We start from the raw sequence: 23,242 nt of genomic DNA, 5'->3' as shown, positions 1-23,242 counted from the left end.
TCTTCGAGGAGCTTCTCGTCTTCTATAACGTAGACTAGTATACTATAGACACGATTATAAGCTATATACGAGATAAGGATTATAAACGAGCGGCTAGGCGACTAACTAGTTAGATAATAGACGACTCGGAAGACAAAGCCGCTAATAACCTACCTAGTAACGAGCGAGTTAGACGAGAGATAAGAGATATAAGAATATATAGTAACCGCTAGTTAACCGCTAGTAAGCCTAGTAAGTTAATAGCTCGTAGACAACGTACTAAGTAATAACGAGGTCGAAGAGATAGCAATTAGCGTAGCTAGGCTTTCTAATATAGTCGTAGAAGGTAGTAATTATATAGTAATAACTCTTAGTATCTATAATAGTCTCTTCTACTACAAAATTGCTGCTTCTATAATAGTCTCTTCTACTATAAAATTGCTACTTCTATTAAATAGCCGCTTTACCGATAGGCTCGAGAGAGGCGCCCTTCTTAACCTAATTCGTTACTACGCCGAGCGGTTCTAAACGCTACTAGACTAGAGGATTGCGGGTGGCTTATTGCCTAGTAATTACTAGTAAAACGCTGTGCTTATAACTCTATTTAGGTTTGACTAAAACTCCTAATATATACGACAAATCCTCTATAACTAACGGTAGGACAACGGAGACGTAGAGTCTTACGAGCCGACGCTTACTACACCTCGCTTCCCTTTTGTCTTGCACACGACTAGCGATCGCAGAGATCTAGTTACGATAAGAATCAAATGCGGCTCTTGCTGTACAATATGCAAGCCACGATCAAACCTTGCGCAAGCAGAGTTGCCGGCGTGCCGAGGCGACATTGGACATTGATTATTAATCTCCAGCTCCGATGATTTGGAGGTTTAGCCTGGAATTTATCCATCCATCTCACAGACCGAGACTCCGGTTCCAACAGGTGCCTCAGGTGCTTCATTAGAGCACCCCCATACCCATTGCATTTTATGCACCAACGACTAGGGTCTGGCCTCGCTTAGAATTGAAGTCGCAGCTTGACAGAAACAAGCACCGCAAGCGTTGCTATGGCTTGACTCTTATCATGGACTAATGAACGCAGATGCTGGTGAGGATCCTCCGTCTCACAGAAGTTTGGTATTGATTGTGGCTTTCTACAGCGCAAAAGTCCACAAAAAATCTCTGGTGAGCATTGCCATCATCAAAGCGCAGGAAGTTTGGTATAACTTCGGTTCAATCGGTGGCTGCAACAAAGTGTGCCAGGTTGCGATTCCATGAAAACGGAAAAGCCGGCCCAGTCGTGCAGCCATGTCTGCTCATCAATAGCCTCAATTGGCGGTTATGCCTCCGTCTGCAGTTACCGTGGCTGAAAGGAGAGACTGCATTAGCAACACCATCAGTGCTTTTTCGAGACGCGGAAGATTTACCTCCGTTGATCATCTCAGCATCTTCCGAACAGAGGTATGCAACAAGAGTAGCCTGATTGATGAACAGCAAGGTCAGCTCGTGTTCATATTGTTTCAGAAGTGTGATGATGACACTCGGGGATAATTGTCTTTCATTTTCAGCACTTACCATCTTGTTCAGGTCTGCATAGCCACCTTTCCATTCACCGACTGAATCACAAGTCAGCAACCACTCAAATCGTTAACGAGATACCTGCTTGTGACTTACACGTTTGCTGCATCAAACCCATGCCTTCCATATTGAAAGAACCATCCGCGAGGCTGTTTCCAATATTTGTTTGCATAGCCCCTGCCGCGATCGCATTGCATCTAGAGCCACATCAGTCCCAGTCGAAGCTAGTAAGATCAGGCGGCCGAACCGAATGCCTTTGAGACGATAGAACACCGCAGTATTCTTAGTCAAACCGATCAATCCGGCTTTCGAAGCAGTATACGCAGCGCCTAGAACAAGCAATAAGTAAGTTCCAATGTTTTTTTTCTCGAAAAATCCCCGACGTCTCTGATTTTACTTTACCATTTGCAAACCCTCTGAAAGAGGCCACGGAAGCTATGTTCACTATCGACCCTTTGACCTGCGCTTTCAGCATGGAATTTACTCCACGCTTGGTGATGGACATTGGGGCGGTCAAGTTGATTGCGATACAACGATCCCAGGTTGCTCTATCCATGGTGCCGGCTGGATCGAACTACGCAGGAATGGTCAGCAGGATGTGACTTGATGCAAGATGATCAGGATTTCCCTGCCCTATCGATGACTCCGGCGCTGTTGACAATGTAGTCTGGATATCATGGTCAGCAAGGACTTTCAACATCGAGCACTCGGTCCGGCATTCCGCCTTCCAGCAGGCTGCAATATGGCGGGCAGAGTTGACGTGCCCACCGACGTATCGGTGCTCTTGCAGGTGTGGCAAAAGCAAAGAAAAATATGTTGCTCCCTTCACGCATGCACTCACCAAAATGCCCAAACCTCTTCTCCGCCTGCTCAAAGAGATCATCAAGAGCAGTCTCCGACGTGATGTCCGTTTCCAGCGAGAGCACACGCTCCGAGTTGCCAGACTCCACCTTTGCCTTCCAATCCGCGAGGAGTTCTTTGTTGATGTCGCACACCACGACATTGGCTCCCAAATCCACGAATTTCTCGGCAATGACACGCCCAAGACCGCCACCCGCTCCTGTCACCAGGACGGTTTTGCCTTGATGATTGGACATTTTTCGATCGTTGATATGATCAGGAACTTGGCTTGAGAAGGTCCTGTTGACTGAATGATTTTTTTTTGAAGGCGCTCGAGAGTTGTTGCGAGTTACGATAGAACTACTGTTTGGATTTGAGCTTTCTCGTTGGAAAATAGCTCGAATCGGCGCGCAAGTCTTCGTCGTGAAAGCGCTTCGGATATGATCTTCTCGCCAGCCAGCTGAGACGGAGCGTAAAACCTTGGGGGATGCACGTCTGCCCCACGAGGATTGTTTTTGACTGTTGTTTCAGGACTTCGTCAAGCCACCGGAAAGTCGAGATCGTGCCAGGCCTTCTCAATAAGACGTGCAGTCTGATGAAAGACGCGGTGGTTTGATGCTTCGTAAACTATACGAGGCCTCGAAATGACACATGCCACTGTACGCGGATACCCACTTATCTATCCGTAAGTGGGTGGTCAGCCGAAGAGAATGCTCGGTGGTTCTACAAGTTTGTCTTGTCAATGTGCCAGATGAAGGATATATGGAGGAAGTGCAGCACTATCATGATATATCTTGAACATCCATCGTCTCAGCAACCACACTTCTTACGACAATGTGTAAGTATACGGTTGCTCGGACATACTCGCTTGCGAGACGAGCTCGATTTGGTGGGGAGATTGTAGCTCGCTACCAGCATCCAGCACCAACTCTTGAGCTCCAGGCTCGTCTATATCGCTTACGAGAGACAAGGAGTGTCTCGATCAAGGCATTGGTCGTGTCATTCGTTCCTGCATGAAATCACTCTTGTAAAGCGGGCAGCTCCTCTTCAGCAGTTTCCCGAACGATCTAATCAATGTCATGCTTGCACAAGATGCTTTATCGAAGGGTGAAGAAGAAGAGGTCTTTCACAACATTTGTCGTTTGTCATGGTAGCTTAATACACGCAGAGTCAAGGAGGTGGTTATGGAATCCCGACGCAGTGGTCCTGCTGCTATTGCCTAGCCACTCTCGGACTCCTCAACTCAATGATTGGCAGAGCTACAGCTGCGGCAAGCACATCGAAGGATTGAAGGTAGTACCAGCCCACGGAGGTGTCGTCTTGCTTTATGTATCTCGATGTGAACACGAGCTCGAGCTCCTCCCTGCATCCCGGACCGTCCATCAACATCCCTGCGTAGCAATCGAACCATTCCTCTCCACGAAGGTCTTTTATACACTCACTGCCTTCGAACATGACCGCCGGCAAGCTCGAACACCGTCCTGGCGGTCCACGTAATGAAACATCCCACCGCTACTTCGAGCACTCCTCCGCCCAACGAGTGAACACCGATGCGATCATCGTAGAGAGCTTGCGGGCTGAATACCCAGAGCTGCGCTTGACCGTCGTACCTGCGCAAAGTTGCAACATCCTGAAGTATGCTGCGTCCGGCAAGGTTGGTGTGGCTCCAATAGACAACGAAAAGGATAGACTGTCATGGCGACTCTACTACCCTCCTGCGTCCCGCTTGAATGGCAAGGGAGGCCTGGGCGAGACTCCCAAGTTTGGCAAGTATCTGATTGACTGGAAGAACAAGGAGTTTGTGATGTACATCGTGGAAGGAAGAGATGGAGCCGGATACTTTCCACAGCAGGTCAATCAGTATATCCTGTCGCCATCAATCGAAGCTGTCAATCAGCTGCTCATCGAAGCTGGTGCTTGGGGCAATACTCTACATGAAGAGATCTGGGTCTTTGATGGAGGTTATTGGAGTAAGAGCCAGGAGTTATTCGAGAGTGTGCGAAAGGCTAGCTGGGACGATGTCATCTTGGATGAGAAGAGGAAGGAGGCGATCAAAGAAGACGTCAACTCCTTCTACGACAGTAGAGATCAGTACGAGCGCCTGAAAGTGCCTTGGAAGCGCGGCGTGATATTTTACGGGGTTAGTATCTCCCTCTACGTTTGCCATGTCTTTCGCGTTGCAGAAGATGTGACAAGATTCTGAGACTACCAATAGCCGCCCGGAAACGGAAAGACCATCAGTCTGAAAGCGATGATGAATCAGTTTTACAGCCGCGAAGACCCTATCCCAACGCTCTACGTCAAGAGCTTGGCCAGTTTTGCAGGCCCTGAGTACAGCATCAACCAGATCTTTGGTCTGGCGAGACGGACTGCGCCGTGTCTCCTGATCTTCGAAGACCTGGACAGTATCGTGACGGACGCCGTCCGATCTTACTTCCTTAACGCTGTCGACGGCGTTGCGAAGAACGATGGAATTCTGATGATAGGCTCGACCAACCATTTAGACCGACTCGACCCAGGTCTCGCGAAAAGGCCTTCTCGCTTCGACCGAAAATACCTTTTCGACAATCCAACCGAGAAAGAGCGAGCGATGTACATGCAATACTGGCAGAAGAAGTTGGCAGACAACAAGGACTTAGACTTCCCAGACAAATTATGCCCGGCCGTCGCAAAAATCACAAAAGACTTCTCCTTCGCCTATCTGCAAGAAGCCATGGTGGCTGCCTTGCTAGCCATCGCAAGAGACCAGGATAACTTCAGGGAACGGACTTGTCTGGAGTGCTTGGAAGCACACGAACGGCCGAGGAATGGCTCGAGCTGCGATCGCGAAAGCGCAAGACCTTTCAGAGGCCTTTACGACTTTGTTTGGGACACGCGACGAATCGACGAAGAGGATCCCGACCTCGATAATTATATCCTTTGGCGCGAGATCAAGAAGCAAGTCAGAATTTTGCGGGAAGAGCTTGGTGATGAGAAGGGTTTGAAGCGATAAAGAGCTGCACCCATCTAGACTCCTGCGACGAAAATCAAATCCCCATTCCCTTCTCTGACATTTCCATCACATTCGACCATCCAACCAGATTTCACGACTCGTCGTCTGCGATCCACGGCACGCGTTTCGCCGCTAGCTTTGCTGATGAAGCGAAAAACCTTCCTCACTTACAACCTCTGATCAGACACCATGACTTCACCGGATTTTCCGAATCTTTGGTGGAAGAAATGAAATGAAAGTGGAAGGTACTTCTTGGCTTTTATTTTTATTTTTATTTTTTTGACGAAAGGCTTGTGCTTCATATCGCTGCTTTCAGACTTGTCACATCGCCTACCTCCGAAGTTTTTTCAACCGATGGTGAGGGTTTGAGACGGTGCAGTGACTGCGCCTCTTCTCCTTCATCGTAGGTGTGACGGCCATCCATCTCGACACTGAAGAAGCTGTGTGGTGGGTATGGTCGCGGAAATTTGTATATCTTTTGTGGCCTCTCGCATCTTGTGTCTTGTTTTCTTTTTCCCTTGTGCTGCTGCTGCAGACTCTCCCGTTCTTTCGTTACGAGTCCGTGTCTCTCGTTCAAACATATCTCAATCTCGCCGCTGTTTATTCACTCACTGACTCACTCAGCTTCACCTTTCAAAATGTTTGGAGTCGGGATCGGAGCACAAGTCGGTGGTGTCGGTGCTAATATCGTCAATGCACAAGTGCCTTCGATTGGAGGTGTGTTCAACTTCGTGGGAGCTGGAGTAGGAGGTGGTGAGTGTTCTTGCTTTGCATATCAAATAGCAATGACACGCGTGTGGCTGACTGTGCTGGAGCAGGTGCTGATTGTCAGGATTGTCAAGGGGCAGCTGGGGTAGGTGTAGGTGTTCATGGAGGCGCTGGAGGGGGAATTGGTGCTGGTAGGTCTTTGCTGCTGTCGTTGATGGTCTTGGGCCGACTTTTCTTGTAGGAGTTGGGATCAACGGCGGTGCAGGTGCGGGTGCCAATGGGGGAATGGGTGCTGGTTCGTTTACTCTACGAGCACTTGAGAACTCGGACTGATTTATTTTGATCGCAGGAGTCGGCATCAATGGCGGCGGCGAGGGAGGTGCTGGAGGTGGAATCGGTGCTGGTTCGTTTACTCTACCATCACTTGAGAACTCTCACGCTGATTCTGATCGCAGGAGTCGGCATCAACGATGGTGCAGGTGGGGATGCCAATGGAGGAGCTGGCGTGGGAATGGGTCTTGGTGGTGGTGGCGCTGGCATTAGCAGTCAAGGTCAAGGACAAGTTGGCGGAGAATCTGGTGTAGGTGTCAATGGCAACGAGTCGAGCGGAGCTAAGGCAGGTGTGGGCTTAGGCGGAGGTTATGGTGAGTCGAGCGACCCGACAGACACCATTGATGAACTCATGCTAACACTTAGATCAATCAGGAGTCAGTCTTGTTCCAATTCCTGTCGTGCCCATCTCTGCATCCGCAGGCGGAGGAGCAGGTCTTTCAGCCTCAGTCGGAGCTTTGCCAGCAAATGGCAGTCCGCAATGCACTGTGCAACGCGGCCCAGCAAGAATGATCTACTTCCCTCCTGTCGAAGGCCAAGCTGCAGCCGGCGCCGCCACGACGACTCTCGGACAGACATTCCAGCCAGGCTCAGCATACATCTCATGCCAAAACTCTTTGGGCAGGTTACACAGATTCCAAAGGCAGCGTCGTACAAACAGGACCAACCTTCACAAACGCCATCTTCCCCGTCCCTTCCGATCAAGTCTCCACCCAGTGCCCATCGACACTCACAGCGGCGAGCACACAAGCCTGGGGCGCACCCCAAAAATGCGATTTCAACGACATCGGAGCACCAAACCCAACATGCCAGCAAATCGCCCCTCCCCCCAACATAATCAACCAAATCCCCGAATTCTCTCCCTACCTCTTCTGGAACATGCAATGGCAACAACCACAATACTTCTCTCAAGAAGGCTCGCCCGCACCACCCCAAGGTTCTCCTTGGAAAGGTCCAGAGCCCGGTTGTACGCCAAGTATCGTCCAGACCACGACGAATATTGTGCCTATGACGGACGCCTGTTGCTACGCCTTCGATGGCTCGGACCGGCGTTCCTGCCAGTCAGACACCTGCTACTCCAGAGACTTCGTTGGCACCTCAGGCGCCAGGTGGTTCGAATGCTACGAGTTCGGGTCCAGCTCCGTATACTGGACAAGCTTCGTAATCGTTCTCCAAGGCCGGGAAAAGCTGGTTCGCTGTTGCGGCGTTGGTGTTGAGTGTTCTCGTGCTCGGAGAGTAGATCTAGAATCTTCTCGTCTGGTTGATGAGATGGCATGGCATGGCGTCTGTCTTCACGAAATAATGTATGGTGTGATAGCGACACCAAAGATTTGTCTCAGTTGGAGAATGGTATGGTCATATAATCAAGTCGATCATCGGTTGCTGCACATGGTCGTCTTTCGAAAACAAAAAAGTGAATTCTTGACGAGATGGACAGAAGACTTACCTATCGAAAGGGTTGTCTAGGTGTCGCTCTTCTGAGCTCGTTTCACAATCAATCCGTGGTCTGTTGTTCGTCGCTCGAGAAGGAAAATTAGAGCTTCCTGAACAATCCATCTTCCGAGCGACTCTCGACATGGTCAGTCAGCAAGACAACAGCTTGACCTGACTATCCCAACATCACGTCGATCCATACATACCCGAACGACTTCTGCCGAGCCATTCATAATAATCACCAAGTCACCAGGTCATCACTAGGGCATCGCAGTAGATAAATCCCACACCCAACACCCAACCCCATCAATCACCTCATCATCCCAAAAAAAAGTCCGTCACAGCAGCACGTAGTAGTAACGAAGGTAAAAAGAAAAAGCGCAAAAAAAAAACTGTACATTACGTATATAGCATATGCATGTGCTTTCGGCCGAACATTGCGCTCCCTCCACTTCACACACAAGCAGTTGTCTTTATTACCCCGTCTCGCCTTGCCTTGCCTAGAAAAAATTTTTGCAAAAGTTTTGCATGAGATGAATAATAACCATTCTACTGCTTGCAAGTTGCTACATGTATCCCGACCGAGCGGCGAGAAGGAAAAATCGCTTCCAATTCCACAAAAAAAAATCAAAAAAAAAAAATAAAAAAAATCTAGTAGGACTGATTATTCTACTGAACTTAAGAATTCCAGCAACAACAATTGTCAATAAAAAGAGAGATTCGAGAACGTGCGGCTCGCCCTCTCCCAGTCCCAGATGTCTTCATCATCATTATCAAAAAAAAAAAAAAGGAAAAGAACAAACGTTCTCCGGACTTTACCAAACTCCGTTCATCAAGCTTATTTAATCATAATCATAATCAAAATCAAAAAAAAAACAAACTTCTATTATATATACGTATGTATGCACGACCGGAGACTTTCCCAAACTCTGATTCGCCCTACCAAAAAGAAAGTGGCGTGTCCCTCCCAATTTGCCGGGTGGGGGGAAAGGAAGTTCTAGAAGGGAAACCAAGCCTGTCCTGGCGTTCGTATTTATTGCCCTGTGCGGACCGCGGTGAGGTTTAAGTTGAAGTTTTTATCATATGCAAAGAACCATGTGCGCACCTCGTGAATCGTGACCCGACGGGACCAACCAACCCTGTCGAATCTTATGTATAGTCTAACTTTAATTGGAGTGCATTTCATGATGAATGAAGCAAGCATGGGAGGAGAGAGAGGAAAAGAGGAAAAGAGAGATCTGGGTTTTTTTTGATTTTCGGTTTTTGGATTATGGGTTGGATGGTGTCTTTAGTATCTCTGGTGAAAGCTCGGCAGGAGTGGAAAATACTCTGCAGCTTTCAAAACATAGAATATTGCTAGCATACATACAACAGTCTTACACAAGGTATGGTATGTAGACCGCGATATTGTTGCTTGTTGCTCCAGCCGCCTCGCATGCAAGCCGTCCCGTCTCGTCCTTTTACCCCGAATGATAGATCCCTGTTAGCAAATGCAGCGACGAGTCAGGACCCCTGAGAGTGTGCAGAAAATCCTTTGTCGCGCAGATCGTTTCCTCAATGCGGATGATGTGTGAAGAAAGGGTTGGGCCCTGGTCGCGGTGGAGGAAGCATCACAGAGCCAGAAAGGAACCCGCTGTCACGAGTGTGCGGCTGGGAGCTGGGAGACTGGTGGCTAGGGATCTCTGAGGTATGCAGTCGTGGTAGCTCCGATAGCGGTGGGCTCTTGCCTTCACGTCTTCTCCTCGATGCTTCTGGTTCGCTGGTGTAGCCCTTTGGTGAACGCCCTTCAGATCCAGAAAGGGATGATACGTCGTCAATCATTGCGCCAGGCGAACTGTGGTATGAATGCGGAGAGGAGCCGTACAGACGTGCTCTGTCTGTGTGATCGTTCTTACCAGACCTGATATGATGATGCTCAGGGTTCCTAGAAGCTCCGAGTCCATCTTGAGAAGATGTCGCAGTTGGCTGTGCAGAAAGCCTTTGGTCACACTCATGACTGCTCACTGGGGTGAATGAAAATGGCGGCAGGGGAGCAATAGCACTTGGAACAGGTCCAAGTGCTCTGATGAGCTCCTCTGGAGATGATGTTGTGGGCTGTATCAAGATCCCCAGCTCATCTGGCCCCGGCGAGCGAGCACGAGCTACCACTGACAAATCAGCCGTAGTGACCTTGCCTCCAGCATGATAGACATCCAACGTCGCGGGCTTTTTGGGCTTGACAGCCGCGACATGCGGCAAAGGAGGCACATGGGACAAAGCGGGTGGCGGCCTTGCAGGCGTGGAGCGGCCACTCTCTGCATTCGGCTTCGCTGTGGTATCGTCATGCTTGATTGCGGTCTCAATGACTGACGATGTCTGCTGAAGAAAGATTTGAGAATGTTCCTGGAACTCTCGAGTGTTACGCTGGGCTTGTAGCAAGGCGGTGCGCAGGGAGAGCACTCGGGCGTTAAGCTGCTGTATTTCCCGTTTGAGTCCAATGGTCTCGCTTGCGCGAGCGTCTCCGTAGGATGCCGCTGCCGGGTCCGATATGTTTGCATCAACCATCATGGCTGAGATGTGAGTGGAGGGGGGTGCCACCTTTTCCGAGGCGTAGTCACGACCATCCGTATGTGCGAGGTTCGTTCGATCGTCCTTTGCCTTTGGCGCTGCAAGATTCGGAGAATCGCTTCCTTGCGAACAAAGACGATTCGTCAGTGTTTCCTTCTCCTGCAATAGTCGCTGTCTCTCGGAATCCACCTTTGCATGCAGGCGGCCTGACATCTCAAGCATTCGTCCCCATTGATCCTTTTCTCTCTGTGCTTCCGCGCGTTCCGCGTCACGCTTCTTTTCGCACTCCTCGAGTTGGTTAGTCAGAGATTTGATCTGCTCTGCGAGTTCCTCGTTCTTGCTAGTCAGTTCGTTCACTTCTTGCTCGGCCACACTAGTCTTCTTCTCAATAGTTTGGCTCTTCACCCTTTCCCGCTGTAACTTTTGCAAGAGCGAGGCATATTCGGACTGCAAAGTCTGCAAGGCCAGAGACTTCAGGGTGACTTGATGCTGGAGGTCCGCGATATGGGCGGAAGTTACCGAATTGGTCGAGGTAGTGTGGATGGATGCTGCCGCCTGGTATGAGGTTGCCGGCGATCCCACCGAGGGCGCGGTGGGTGGAGGCCATGACGGAGGCGCAGATGGCGGATGAACAAGCGACGATGGAGAAGGAAGTGCTCTCAGATTGCGCTGAGTGAATGTTGGAGAGGTGTGTCGCGGATGAGCCGAGCCAGGTATAGAGTCGCTCGGGGGTGGAGAGTATCCCGGTCGAGAGTGGGGATTGAGAAAGTCGATGGACAATTTGCGTTCGTCACGGCCAGGAAATGGCATGGGCGGAAATTGCCAGTGCTGCTCATTCGAGTTTCCAGAGCGAGGTCTCTTGGGTGCCGAGAGATGGTCTCGTTCCCAGTGTTCAGCATATCGTTTGAGAGGATTGCTCGGAGAGGGAATCGACACTCTGTCTGCACGCGATGTTGACGCGTGAGAAGTAGCAACGATCTGGCCACGACGACTCGCATGTTGGAGTTCCTGTCTCGCGCGTCTCAAGATTTCAAGCATCCATTGAGCGGCCTTCAAGGGACAGTCATTGGGCACAGCAGACGGCTAACAGATGATGTCAGCACGCGATCTCTCCATATGGAGAAGCTATGGGCCAAGCAATGGAAAGGTGTGAGCATGACACTCACTGCATTTGATGACGGACCGCATATGGCGCGGACAGTGTCGTCGAGTTCCGCGACGGCGTCAGCGACATGTTTCACCAACGGCCTCAGCTTGACGCAGACGCAGCACGATAGGCGTGACGTCATCGAGGAGATCTCCGGACCATCGAGGTCGTCATTGCGAGCGGCACTGTGCTCGTTTAGGGAGGCAAACGAAGGGAGCGACGGTGCAGGTGTCGTTGAAGTCACGCGGTAGGGCTGATCAGGCGGGAGCGTGGTGCTTGCTGTCGAGCGTCGTGGCCAATCTGCCATTACGCCAGCATTGTGAGCAAATCGAAGAGGCATGCGCTGACATGTGATCAACAGTGCAGGGTGAGGGCAGGACAATGGATTCTTATGCGACGCACCTTTTGCCTGAGGTATGTGAAGAGCCAGAGGGGGATCGGTGTTATTATGATGGGCTAAGCTCCGGCGATGGTCATGGAGGTGTAAGGTTCGCCAAGATGCCGTCTCTGTCCCACTCCCATGATGAGGTGAAGTAGATTTGCGCTGGTGCAGTCCGCAATCAGAATCGTCGCCACTGGCCGCGGGAGTGTGGCGCTCGTGGGGACGATGCTGGTATGAAGAAGGTTCGGTGATAGCATGCGTGTGCGGGTGCGTGCGCGTGTGCGTGTGCGTGTGCGGATACGGCTCGGCCAGGCGCGATAGACTCTCTGAACACTGCGCGAGCATGGACGCTCGGGTTTGGGTTTGGGTTTGGGTCGCTGGGTTGGCGGCGATGCGAGCGGATGGCTGCGGAGCTGGCAGCCGGGAAGCCTGAGAGCTTGCCGGCACACGCTCATCATCGCCGCTCCTCCATCCTTCCCACGTCGTCGATGAGTAATAATCGGGCTTCATCCCCAGCCAGAGCGACGCAGTGTCCCATCCCATGCGCCATCCGCCTTCGAAAGCTGACTGCCGGGCAGGGCGGCGTGATGGGCGAGCTTGTTGTGGCCAGTCTAGCGCGTTGGAGCTTGTTGATATGCTACAGTCGAAGACAATCAGATGCTCGGAGGCGCATTGGGGAAGAGAAGGGGGAAAGCTGTCTTCCGTAGAGAGGGTGTACTTCACACAACTTATGAGCGATCGCGAGTTGGCTGGGCATGGGAAGCACCGTCATAACTCGAAGGCCACTGCTATATATCATAGATCCAAGTATATCAACCTACAAAGTAAATTCGAGGTAGCTCCAGCACACCCTATGGGTTCTACACTGCGATTAAGCGAGATGGCGGACGGGGGTAATCCCCGTAAGCGGCAGCTAGCTTGAAGGCGTTAGACGTGAACTTTTTAAAGCTACGGATAATTCCTTTAGGCAGTACGCTAGCTTTGACTAGTTAGATCCCGTTTTCAGGGATTACCGCCGTCCGCCATCTCGCTTAATCGCAGTGTATATGCCCCTGCAGAGTGCCCTAAAACTACCGAAATTAGTGTACAAATCGGGGTATTGCAAACACCCCTTATATAACCTAATTACCTCGGATTTCTACCGTTCCGAATAGCCGTAATCGCTCGAAAACGACTAAGTCTACGCCTGTACCTTAGCACTACTACTTCTACCGCTTAGAAGCGACAACCTCTCCTTAGATCCGTCGTTTTAGTAGTCTAATTAGTATAGGAGATAGCGTACGAGAGGATTAATCTATCTAGTATAGTTTAGGTAGTATACCTACGTATAACCTTCTACGAGCGCGTTTCGAAGGTATTATAGGCTTACTAATTAAAGGCTTCTAACGACGAGGTTTATAAGAGCTACCTAATAGCTATAGTAGATTAATTAAAGTGTCCTTACCTAGCGACTATATAGGTAAAGAATATAGAGCTATAGATAGTACTATAGAAGGTAGTAGCTCTGCTATAGAAGGTAGCTCTACTATAGAAGGTAGCTCTACTATAGAAGGTAGCTCTACTATAGAAGGTAGCTCTACTATAGAAGGTAGCTCTACTATAGAAGGTAGCTCTACTATAGAAGGTAGAAACAGCTTACTTAGTAAGGGCAAATCGTCTAGTAAGGACGATAGCAACAGCTATTAATGCCTTAATGCCTCGTCGTTATCGTATTAATTACTTTTACTAGCGTCCTTTAGCAAAGATAGCGGCAATCGACTAATTAGCGTTAATTATAGAAGAAGGTCTATATCTAAGAGCCTATTAAATAGGTCCTTATTAACCTCGTATAGTGCGTCTTTATTTTTAGCCTAAGCAACAACGCCGTTGCTATTAGGTAGACTATAGACTAGTAGAGCGTAGCCTTCGACAATAAGGCGAGGCCGATATAGAAGGTTAGTTATAGAAGCGATAGGTGCTAGTAGCAGTAGTAATAGAGCTATATAGAAGACTAGTTACCGTAACGGCTTATCGTTAATAACTCGCTACTTTGTAGTACGACGAGGTATTAATTTAGCCTACGGAGTACTATTCTTAAACTACTAGTCTATCTAAGCGACTCGCGAGTCGTAGCTAAGTGCTGCAAAGTTAGTAACCTACTATAGAAGGGCCTTATATTACTAACCGTCGGTAAGGTTAGAAGCCTACGAGTCGTAGAACCGGAAGAAGGCCTATAAGACTGCTTCTTGCATAGAATAGAAGTATTCCTTTACCTAGCGCTTCCGAGATACTCCTAGTGCCTTATTAACGTAGAAGACCTATACTAACTGCTCGTCTTTAATAATAAGCTTTATATTAAGCTAGTCGGAGTAGACAAGGTTGCTATTTAGACCTTAGAAGCGACTAATATAGAGGCTACAACGGTGTAGTGTAAGGCGACTAATTGCTTCCTTATAAAAGCGCTAAATATGCTTATAAGGAAGGTAATAGCTATACTAGAAGTAATAGAAGCACTTAGTATATACATTGTCGTCCGTAGCCGGTAGAGCTATTCGCTAAGTAGGCTTGTTATTGTCTATATCCTTATAGCACTATATAAGCTTATCTGCTATTTTCTTCTATATAGAAAGAGGTAACCGTCGAAATTTAGAAGTCTTCTCTTAACGCTATATTAGAAGCTAGCTATTCTTATCGATAACGCTATTTTAACGGACGCGCTCGCGGATGTAGTTATTAAGCTAAACGAGGTATAGGACAGTACCTAGAATAGTTAGTTGTTATTATATAGAAGAGACAAGAAGCCGTAGAAGTCTAAGAATAATACTAAAGGCCGAAAGCTAGCCTATTCTAAGGAATCCGCCTGTTCTAAGGAATGTAGTAGGACTCTATTCTTATAGAATTCCGATAGCAATAGAAGAAGGGGACGAATACGTACCTCGTAAGCTCTATTTGCGCATCTAACGCTTGTCTCGGTGCTTCAAGTATACATAATAGCCCTCTAATAGACTAGTAGTGCGAACGGCTATTAAAATCGGGTCTCCGAGCCTTACCTAAGTCGCCTAGCGATTGCTATCAGAGGCCTTCTAATTGGCCTTTAAATAGGCCAATTCTTCACTCGATTTGGCCGTATTATAGGTATTAAAGGCGGCTATTGCTTAGTTAATAAAGTATTGGCATTCTTCTTAGTCTCGAGCGATAAATAGAGCCTTGCTTATTACCTTTAAAACAGGTAGAAAGCGCTTAAAGTGCTTCTCGAGGGTCTTAATAAGGTGCCGTTAGCAGAGGCGTTAAATAATACTACAATCTATAAGACCGTAACTAACTCCGAGCTGTTTACTTACTAAGTCGTTAGTTATTAACTATAGTAGTATCTAGGAAGATTGCTTAGTATAGTTAAAGTCGTCTTAGTCTTTAGCTTTAGAAGAACAGCGGTTAGCCTAGTTAAAGAAGAAGTACTTCCTATAGCTATTAAAACCGGTTATCTAGTGTTTGTAGTCTAATTTAGCTATTTCTCGAAGGCTCGAGATTGCCTTCTTAATTAGGTATACTTACTCGCAATCTATAAGGAAGTGAGCCGCTAGAAGCTACTCTAGGTAGTTATTGCGGACGTATATAGTTAAGAGAGGCTATTTAAGCCTGTTAGTAAGGTATATAGAATCTAGTAAGAATAAGGACCTATAGTTGCGAAGAGCTCGAAGTTGCTAGTTTGCCGCCTAAATTAGGCCTCTATAGACGAGTCTATCGCTTCTACGAGATTCAATTATCTCTACAAAGCTACTTCTACTACTGAATTTCGTAGACAAGTACTTATAAGCCTACTATAACTGCTCCTCGATAGCTAGTTTAGCACCTTATCTTCGCTTGTTACTTAGTCGCTTTAGACCTTCTCGATTAGCGCTAGAAACGCGGTCTCGAGTAATACTAACCGTACTAGCATTATACTAAATTTGCCTCTGTTTAGGCCTTCGCATTTCTTTAACTAACTAAGCGACTAACGTTAAGCTACCTCGAGAAGCGATTAGGTCCTTCTATACCGCCTTTACGCTATCGTTAGTTTATAAAGAATCGACGAATTCGAGACTATACGAGTAGCGGTTAGTAAGCGGCTTTAACACTACGTAGACTAGCCTTATAACCGTCAAATTCGTACTTAGAGTCGAAGGTAGCGCGGCCGGTACGTAGTTATCGAGAAACTCGCCTATTTCGCGATTTAGTCGCTTCTTATAGACCTTAATAATTACTAACTTCGCGCAATAGTCGTATATATATATCGTACGCGCTACGCGCTATCGCTAAGGCCGTTTGCGCTTAAAAACAACCTCTCTACTATCTGCGCGATTATAGTCTATATAGCGCTTATAGACACGATACTCGAAGCCGAGTCGGCGATACAACCGACCTTGCGAGTCCTTTAATAGCTTATTTAGTCGATTCTTACAATACTATATATTAGTTACAAAATAGCGGTATTCGTCGTATTCGAAGCCTTCTATCCGTAGACCCTTGTACGCCTAAATACTACTTAACTTAGCTATAGGAGGGTAGAAGAATAGGCGCCTTCGGTTATATATATTTAGTAGAAATAGGCTCTTAAACTGTATACTAACTTAGCGCTATTCTCGACCTTACTAACCTTACCGACCTTATACGTACCGGCCGCTCTACCTCTAGCTTAGTAAGCAACGCTTCTATATCCTTAGGAGGCAGGTGTTTCTTATATATCGTAAAGAGCGTAGAATTTAGCGATAGTAAGGTCGAAATAAGCGCGATACGTAACCGCGAGGAAGAGATAGAATAGGTCGATAAATAAGAGGTAGAAATAGCCTCTAAATAAGGTCTAGTTTGGCTTTATCGTTACTCCTTATTTATAGGCCTATACTATGCGATTACAAGGCTTCAAATTAGCTCGAAATTGGACCTCTTAGCGGTCTATATATAGCCTATAAACAACTATAGAAGTAGTTAAGCGGCCTTACAAACCTAGCCGCCGTAGCGGCGCGATCTATACCCTTATATAGGTTAATATACTTATACCTATATATTATGCTCGCCGTGCTTATTAACGTATCGATAAAGGGAAGGGTTAGCACTTAGGGGCGTGCGAATAAACGAGGCTCTAAGCGCATATTAGAGGCTATACGTAATTGGTATATAACTAGGCCGAGTAAGGCTAGGGTCCTAATGCCTTAGGCAGGGCTTAGCGCTTAGCGTTAGGCTAACTAGCCTGCCTTCCTCCCTCTCCTCTTAGAGCTCTATCGAATACTATACTAATTAACTACTACCCTATCTACCTGCTAACATAACCCTCCTTATATAGTATTCGATCTACCCTTTAAGGGTAGCAGCTAGATAGTCCTTATTTCAAGCTTTTAGCGGTATAGCTACGAAAACTATCGATTTAACTATATTATACCTAAAGAACGGGACCTATACGTACTATTCTATCGAAACAACCGTACCAATTATTAAGCAAGGCCTTCTATACGGCCTATTACACTAAGTTAAGTATACTAGACCGATACCTACTAATTCCGCTATATCCGCATCTTAGGGGCCTATAATACATTATTAGTGTTACCCCTTATTATAATAGCCGGTTTATTACGAAGCAACAACAACCGTACTACCGCTAGCAGCGCTAGTAACGACAACGCTAGTAGTATAGTACCTACTAAAGTGCCTACTAAAGTGCCTACTAAAGCACCTACTAAAGTGCCTCCTACTAAAGAGCCTACTACTAGGCCTACCGAAGAACCTATAGTTCTAGGCGATAATCTAGAATTGCCTATTAACGACATTCTTAACAACATTGTTAATCGACGATATAGCTAACTAGCCTTTAGCCCCTAGCTAGTAGCGAGACTCTAAGAAGCTACCTAGAATAGGCTCGCTACTCTACGCTAAGAACAATAGCTAAAGGAGAACCTCCTTAAAATCCGCCGCCTTTAGGAGGCCCTAACAACTAATACTAAGCCGATAGTAGGGCCTTCCTTACTATTAGTCCTAGTCTAGAAGAAGGATGCTAAACTTAAGGACTGCACTGTATTTAATAGCTCTAGTCGGAAGCAATACAATAACTATATTCGTAACTGCGAGCTTAACTAGCGCAATATACCGAGGGCGCTACTAGATAACTATTCCTTAGTTGTCTATGCTATACAGTACATTAATAGTAACCTAAAGCGCACGTAGGATAACCATTTCGACTCCCTTAACGACTAGACCGCTATTTAGTAGAAAACCTATAAGACTACTATACTAGACACTCTTAGAAACCCTATACTAAGGCAATAATACGCCTAAGACTAATACCTACGTACTAAACAAAAGGCCGACTAAACCTCTCGATCCTTCGAGGCCTATCTAAAGACCCTTAAGGACGATTTGCTACCTAAAACCGACTCTATCTAGATTTCCGAAATACGCCCTAAATTGCGATAGGAATTGGTCCTTAAATTGGACCGCCGCCGTATATTTGAACAGGCTAACCTAATACGCATTTAATTTATAGTCGAAGTAGAAACAGCCGAACGGGCTGTTTAACTCTAATAGCGACTAGAATCGAGGATCCGACTAGCTAGTACTAACCGCGGCAACCGTAGTGCCTACGGAGGAAACTAAGGTTCTACCTAAAATAACAGTACTAACAATAGGAATAGTAACGACCGTAGAAGAGGCCGTAGCCGACGGCTATATAGAGGAGGCCGTAATAGGGGCCGTAGAAGGGGCTCGTATCCTTACAACGCTAACCGCTTAACTAACAACAACAGCTACGGCAGTATTCTAACTAGATTGAAGTGCTTTAATTGTAATAGTACTAGCTATCTACTAGGCTAATGCGACAAACCTAAGGATTAGGCCCGAATCGACTATGCTATCGCTAAGCACCGAAAGCACCTTTTAGCAGCTAACGCTACCCCTATAGGCTAACCTTCTTATTAGTCGAAAAAAGAATAAGCGCCGTACTAACTATTAGCCTTATACGGCGTAAGACTATCGACATTATACTAGCTATTATACGCACCTGTCTCGTATCGGACACGTATAGAACTAATTATAAGACTAAGGTTATACTAGATCTAGGAAATTCAGTTAGTGCCCTTATTAGCTATCGCCTAGCTAAGCAATTAGACCTTCGACAACTGCCTAGGACTAACCTGCTAACCCTTGCTTAGTTTAATAACGCTCGGCACTTAACCTATAGAGCCTACTATGTTTATATAGCCCTAAAGGACGACCTCGGCAATAAGCGCCTACTAAACTTTACTGCCTACGCGGTAGATATAGATAGCCTCCCCTCTAATATTATTATTAGCAACCCTGTTCTTAAGTACTACGCTATAGTTATAGACCTAGGCCTTTAATAGTAGCGATTTAGAATCGCTAGGAAAGAGGACATTAAACATATCGATATTAGCGAGTGTCCTAATAATATTAGGGTCCTATTTATTAGCAACTTAATACCTGCCTCCGCCTTAGCTAATCCTACTGCCGACCTACTCGGTAGTAATAACGATAAACCTGTGCCTCCTAATAGTATAGACCCTAATTAGCTCGCTCGTATACTCTAGACTATTAGGGAGACCTATATCGAGGTGTTTAAACACTACCTAGCATCGACATTGCCTATGTTTAAAGAGACGGATTATAAGATTAACATTATAGAGGGTAAAGAGGTTCCTTTTAGTCCCCTCTATAACCTTAGTAAACGAGAGCTAGCTATATTATATAAGTACCTAGAGGAAAACCTAGCTAATAGTCGAATTCGATATAGTAATAGCCCTGCTAGTGCCCCTATCCTATTCGTACTAAAGAAGGACAGTAGCCTACGTCTCTATATCGATTATCGTAGGCTTAATGCTATTACTATTAAAGACCGCTGTCTACTTCCTCTTATTAATAAGACCCTCGATCGCCTTTCTAGTACCTACTACTATACTATATTAGATATTAAGGACGCCTATTACCGCATCTGTATTCGTAAGGGCGATAAATAGAAGATAGCCTTTCGTACTCGCTATAGCTATTTCGAGTACTTAGTTATGCTATTTAGGCTAGCTAATGCCCCTACTACATTCTAGTCCTATATTAATCGGGCCCTATTAGGCCTATTAGATTACCTCTATATAGTTTACCTAGATAACATCCTAGTTTATATACACTCCCCTAATATTGCGGAGTACTAGGCTATAGTCCGTAAGGTCCTCGACCGCCTACAAGCCTATAGACTATATTGCAAACCTTCTAAATACACCTTTGCTACTAAAGAGGTATTATTCCTTAGCTTCCTCGTATTAACTAAGGGTGTTAAGGCTAATCCTAATCGGATTAAAACCATTACTAAATAGCCTATTCCTACGTTAATTAAGGAGCTATAGTTATTCCTCGGCTTCGCTAATTTCTATCGTCGCTTTATTAAGAGCTATTTACGGCATATAATGCCTATAACTGAACTTACTAAAACTAAGGCTAACCTATCTAGAGAGTTCAAATAGACTAATAGAGCACAAGCCGCTTTTAACGGTCTAAAGTAACGCTTTACTAAAGTCCCCTTACTACACTATTTCGTACTAAGTAAACTAATTCGTATTAAGACTAACGCTTCGCAGTTTGCTGTTTTAGCTATTATGTCTTAGTAGTCTAATAAAGACTATTATTAGCACCCGATTGCCTTCTTCTTAAGGAAGATAATTAATATAGAACGTCGCTACGAGACCTACGAGTAAGAGCTCTTAGCTATTATCGAGGCCTTTAAGTACTAGCGCTACTATCTCGATAGTACCTAGTACACTATTTAGGTCTATACGGACTATAACAACCTCCGTAGAATTACGAAGGTTACTAGGGTTATAGGTCGACAGGCTAGATAGGCCGTCTACCTCGCTAGGTTTGATTTTAATATATTATATCGGCTAGGCGTAAGCAACCCTACTAATAGCCTATCGAGGCGACCTAATTACGACGGCGAAACCTAATCTATTAATTCGTTGTTTCCAACCCTATAGTATAAGATTGCTATAGACCTTATAGTAAGGCAGGCGTAGGATAAGCGGCTTACTAGACTCCGCGACGGCTTAAAGCATATTAATGCTCTTACTATACTAATAGTACGTATTAAGGACACAGATAGGAGAAGTTATAATAACTCCCTAGTCGATATCGCTATATATAGTAATAGCGATAGTACTAATGCAGTTAATCCGGCTGCTAGTACTACTAGATATATATAGTGCGTACTACGTAAGATAGCGAGGGTGCTATTAAGCGAACTTGCAGACGGTAATAGCCGAGCATTTATAGATAAGCTATTACGTACTTAGTAGAGGGACGCCTTTGCTACGGCTCGTATAGATTAGCTTAGAAGTGGCCGCAAGACTAGATCTAGCAAGAATTAGTCGATTGATACTAATAGCTATTTGCGCTATAAGGGCAGGCTCTATGTCCCTACCGAGCATTCGATCCGATAAGAGCTTCTTAAGCGACACTATAATAGTAAGCTTGCTAGTTACTATAGTATAGAGAGGTCGTACGAGTTACTATCGCGTATATACTACTAGCTAAATAGTAAGCGGGATATAAAGGACTACGTAAACACGTATACCGTATGTTAACGAGTTAAAGCACTAAAGCACTTACTATTTAGCGAGTTGTCTTTACTCCCTATCCTAAAGAAGCTATTTGCTAAGCTTATAATGGATTTTATTATAGGCCTCCCGCCTACTAAGCGTAGGGGCAGCAAGGATATATATAATGCTATCCTAGTTGTCGTAGACCGATTTACTAAGGGCGCTCGTTATATCCCTACTAGGAAGGATTAGACAGCTATTAACTTAGCTAAATCACTGTAGAATAATATCTTCTATAGCTATTAGGGAACCCCTAAGGGGATAGTCTCTAACCGAGGCTCGATATTTATATCTTACTATTAGAGTGAGATTTGCCTGCAGCTAAGACTTAAGTATCGCTTGTCTATAGCATTCTATCTACAAACAGATAGTTAGACCGAGAGGCAAAATGCTACCCTATAGCAGTACCTACGCAGTTATATTAACGAGAACCCTAACGACTAGGTTAACCTCCTATAGCCTACAGAATTCGTATATAACAACAGTATACACTTATCTACTAAGGTTTCACTATATATAGCTATAATAGGCTAGAACGCCGCCTTACTATAAGATCTATTTACCTCGCTCGAGGCCGAGCGTAAGGAAAGGGAAGCGCGTTAAGTACTAACACCTAAGACGCTAGCGGCTATTAAGAGGGTTTAAAAGATGCGAGAGATTTACGCTAAGTTAGCTAACAAACTAGCAAAGGCCTAGGCATATTAGAAGGCCTACTATAACAAACACTATACGCTAATAACTTTCAAGCAAGGCGATATAGTTATACTAAGTACTAAGAACCTCCGTATCCGCAAACACCCGTTACCTAACAGCAAAACAAGGCCCAAGCTTACACTAAGATACATTAGCCTATTCCGAATCCGAGAACCGAAGGGCAATAGCTAGGCCTATTAGTTATAGCTCCTACTACACTACACTATCTATAACACCTTCTATATCTCCCTCCTTAAACTATACTACTACCGCGGAGGCCCTAAAGAAGCCCCTGCTAAATATAAAGAGATACTAGCCGACGGTAAAGAGCTATAGTCTATAGAACGTATCCTAAAGCATCGGACTAGGTAAGGCAAGAAGGAGTACCTATTAAGATAGCAAGGCTATTTACCTAAATAGGACTTATAGGAAGCTGAAAGTTCCTTTAAGGACATAACCGAGTTATTAGATAAGTATTAGACTAGCGTAAAGAATAAGAAGAAGGCTAAAAGCTCGTAATGTTACTAAGGCTTAGGAATAATGCTACCCCTAGGGTGCTATTAGCTAACTAATTAGAGGCCGGCAAACTAGGACAATAAGACTATACTACTATAGTAAACGCGCACCGAGTATTAATAAGCGCGCTATAACGCGTTAACTAATCGCATGCTCTTTTAAGGGCTCTACCTCTTTACTAATACGCCCTATAGGGCCTCCTCCTAGTATTAGGTCCCCCTTTTATTTCTTTATCCTATCGAAGATAATAGTATCGCGCTACGAGCTAGCAGTATACTAGCGGCCGGCGCGGCTATATTAGTAATAGTATTGCGGAGTATATTGCTATTTAAGAAAGGAAGGGCACAGCTATATTAGTAACGGTATTACCGAGTTGCTATTAGTCGAAGAAGGAAATTAGAAGCAAGGTAAAGTTAGCGCTAAGACGACTAGCGCCGCTGTTGTTAGCATTACCTACTCGCTACTATTGCTAACCTTACCTATACTACGAGCCT

The 23,242-nt window shown here is 46.0% G+C and overlaps 6 protein-coding genes across 6 annotated transcripts; 3 read left to right on the top strand and 3 right to left on the bottom strand.

Annotated features, from left to right (window-relative positions):
- Positions 1-746: 746 nt before the first annotated feature.
- On the top strand, positions 747-1,302 carry MYCFIDRAFT_171029 (uncharacterized protein; the record flags this gene model as incomplete). The annotated part of the gene is made up of 5 exons (XM_007923976.1): positions 747-809; positions 871-909; positions 941-982; positions 1,021-1,232; positions 1,266-1,302. 5 exons carry the CDS (start codon positions 747-749, stop codon positions 1,300-1,302), a joined length of 393 nt encoding a protein of 130 aa, XP_007922167.1.
- A 501-nt stretch (positions 1,303-1,803) lies between these two features.
- Positions 1,804-2,651, bottom strand: MYCFIDRAFT_111738 (uncharacterized protein; the record flags this gene model as incomplete). The annotated part of the gene is made up of 4 exons (XM_007923975.1): positions 1,804-1,883; positions 1,957-2,128; positions 2,199-2,221; positions 2,396-2,651. Coding segments are annotated over 4 exons (531 nt in total), but the record flags the coding sequence as incomplete, so codon positions are not given.
- A 1,196-nt stretch (positions 2,652-3,847) lies between these two features.
- Positions 3,848-5,386, top strand: MYCFIDRAFT_32664 (uncharacterized protein; the record flags this gene model as incomplete). Its single annotated transcript, XM_007921733.1, has 3 exons — positions 3,848-4,534; positions 4,610-5,172; positions 5,242-5,386. 3 exons carry the CDS (start codon positions 3,848-3,850, stop codon positions 5,384-5,386), a joined length of 1,395 nt encoding a protein of 464 aa, XP_007919924.1.
- Positions 5,387-6,024: 638 nt separating this feature from the next.
- Positions 6,025-7,788, top strand: MYCFIDRAFT_193477 (uncharacterized protein; the record flags this gene model as incomplete). Its single annotated transcript, XM_007923974.1, has 6 exons — positions 6,025-6,139; positions 6,336-6,389; positions 6,444-6,497; positions 6,550-6,738; positions 7,050-7,615; positions 7,765-7,788. The coding sequence occupies 6 exons, from the start codon at positions 6,025-6,027 to the stop codon at positions 7,786-7,788; spliced, it is 1,002 nt and encodes a 333-aa protein (XP_007922165.1).
- Positions 7,789-9,170: 1,382 nt separating this feature from the next.
- On the bottom strand, positions 9,171-9,805 carry MYCFIDRAFT_210141 (uncharacterized protein). Its single transcript, XM_007923973.1, has one exon. It carries the CDS (start codon positions 9,677-9,679, stop codon positions 9,413-9,415), a length of 267 nt encoding a protein of 88 aa, XP_007922164.1. The 5' UTR covers positions 9,680-9,805; the 3' UTR covers positions 9,171-9,412.
- Positions 9,171-12,119, bottom strand: MYCFIDRAFT_87036 (uncharacterized protein). Its single transcript, XM_007922497.1, has 4 exons — positions 11,955-12,119; positions 11,572-11,852; positions 9,863-11,488; positions 9,171-9,801 (listed from the first exon to the last, which is right to left on the bottom strand). Exons 2-4 carry the CDS (start codon positions 11,692-11,694, stop codon positions 9,676-9,678), a joined length of 1,875 nt encoding a protein of 624 aa, XP_007920688.1. The 5' UTR covers positions 11,695-11,852; positions 11,955-12,119; the 3' UTR covers positions 9,171-9,675.
- Positions 12,120-23,242: the final 11,123 nt, after the last annotated feature.

Source organism: Pseudocercospora fijiensis (genome assembly GCF_000340215.1).
Source record: "Pseudocercospora fijiensis CIRAD86 unplaced genomic scaffold MYCFIscaffold_1, whole genome shotgun sequence".
NCBI classification, from domain to species: Eukaryota; Fungi; Ascomycota; class Dothideomycetes; order Mycosphaerellales; family Mycosphaerellaceae; genus Pseudocercospora; species Pseudocercospora fijiensis.
This window is presented reverse-complemented; position numbering and strand designations above follow the sequence as displayed.

Bases quoted from the DNA above. Each gene is read 5' to 3' on its own strand.
- MYCFIDRAFT_210141 (XM_007923973.1), bottom strand. From the start codon at position 9,679: ATGATTGACGACGTATCATCCCTTTCTGGATCTGAAGGGCGTTCACCA.
- MYCFIDRAFT_87036 (XM_007922497.1), bottom strand. From the start codon at position 11,694: ATGACGTCACGCCTATCGTGCTGCGTCTGCGTCAAGCTGAGGCCGTTG. The intron at 11,489-11,571 runs GTGAGTGTCATG...ATCATCTGTTAG, and splicing joins GCGGTCCGTCATCAAATGCA to CCGTCTGCTGTGCCCAATGA. The intron at 9,802-9,862 runs GTGAGCAGTCAT...CATCTTCTCAAG, and splicing joins CGCCATTTTCATTCACCCCA to ATGGACTCGGAGCTTCTAGG.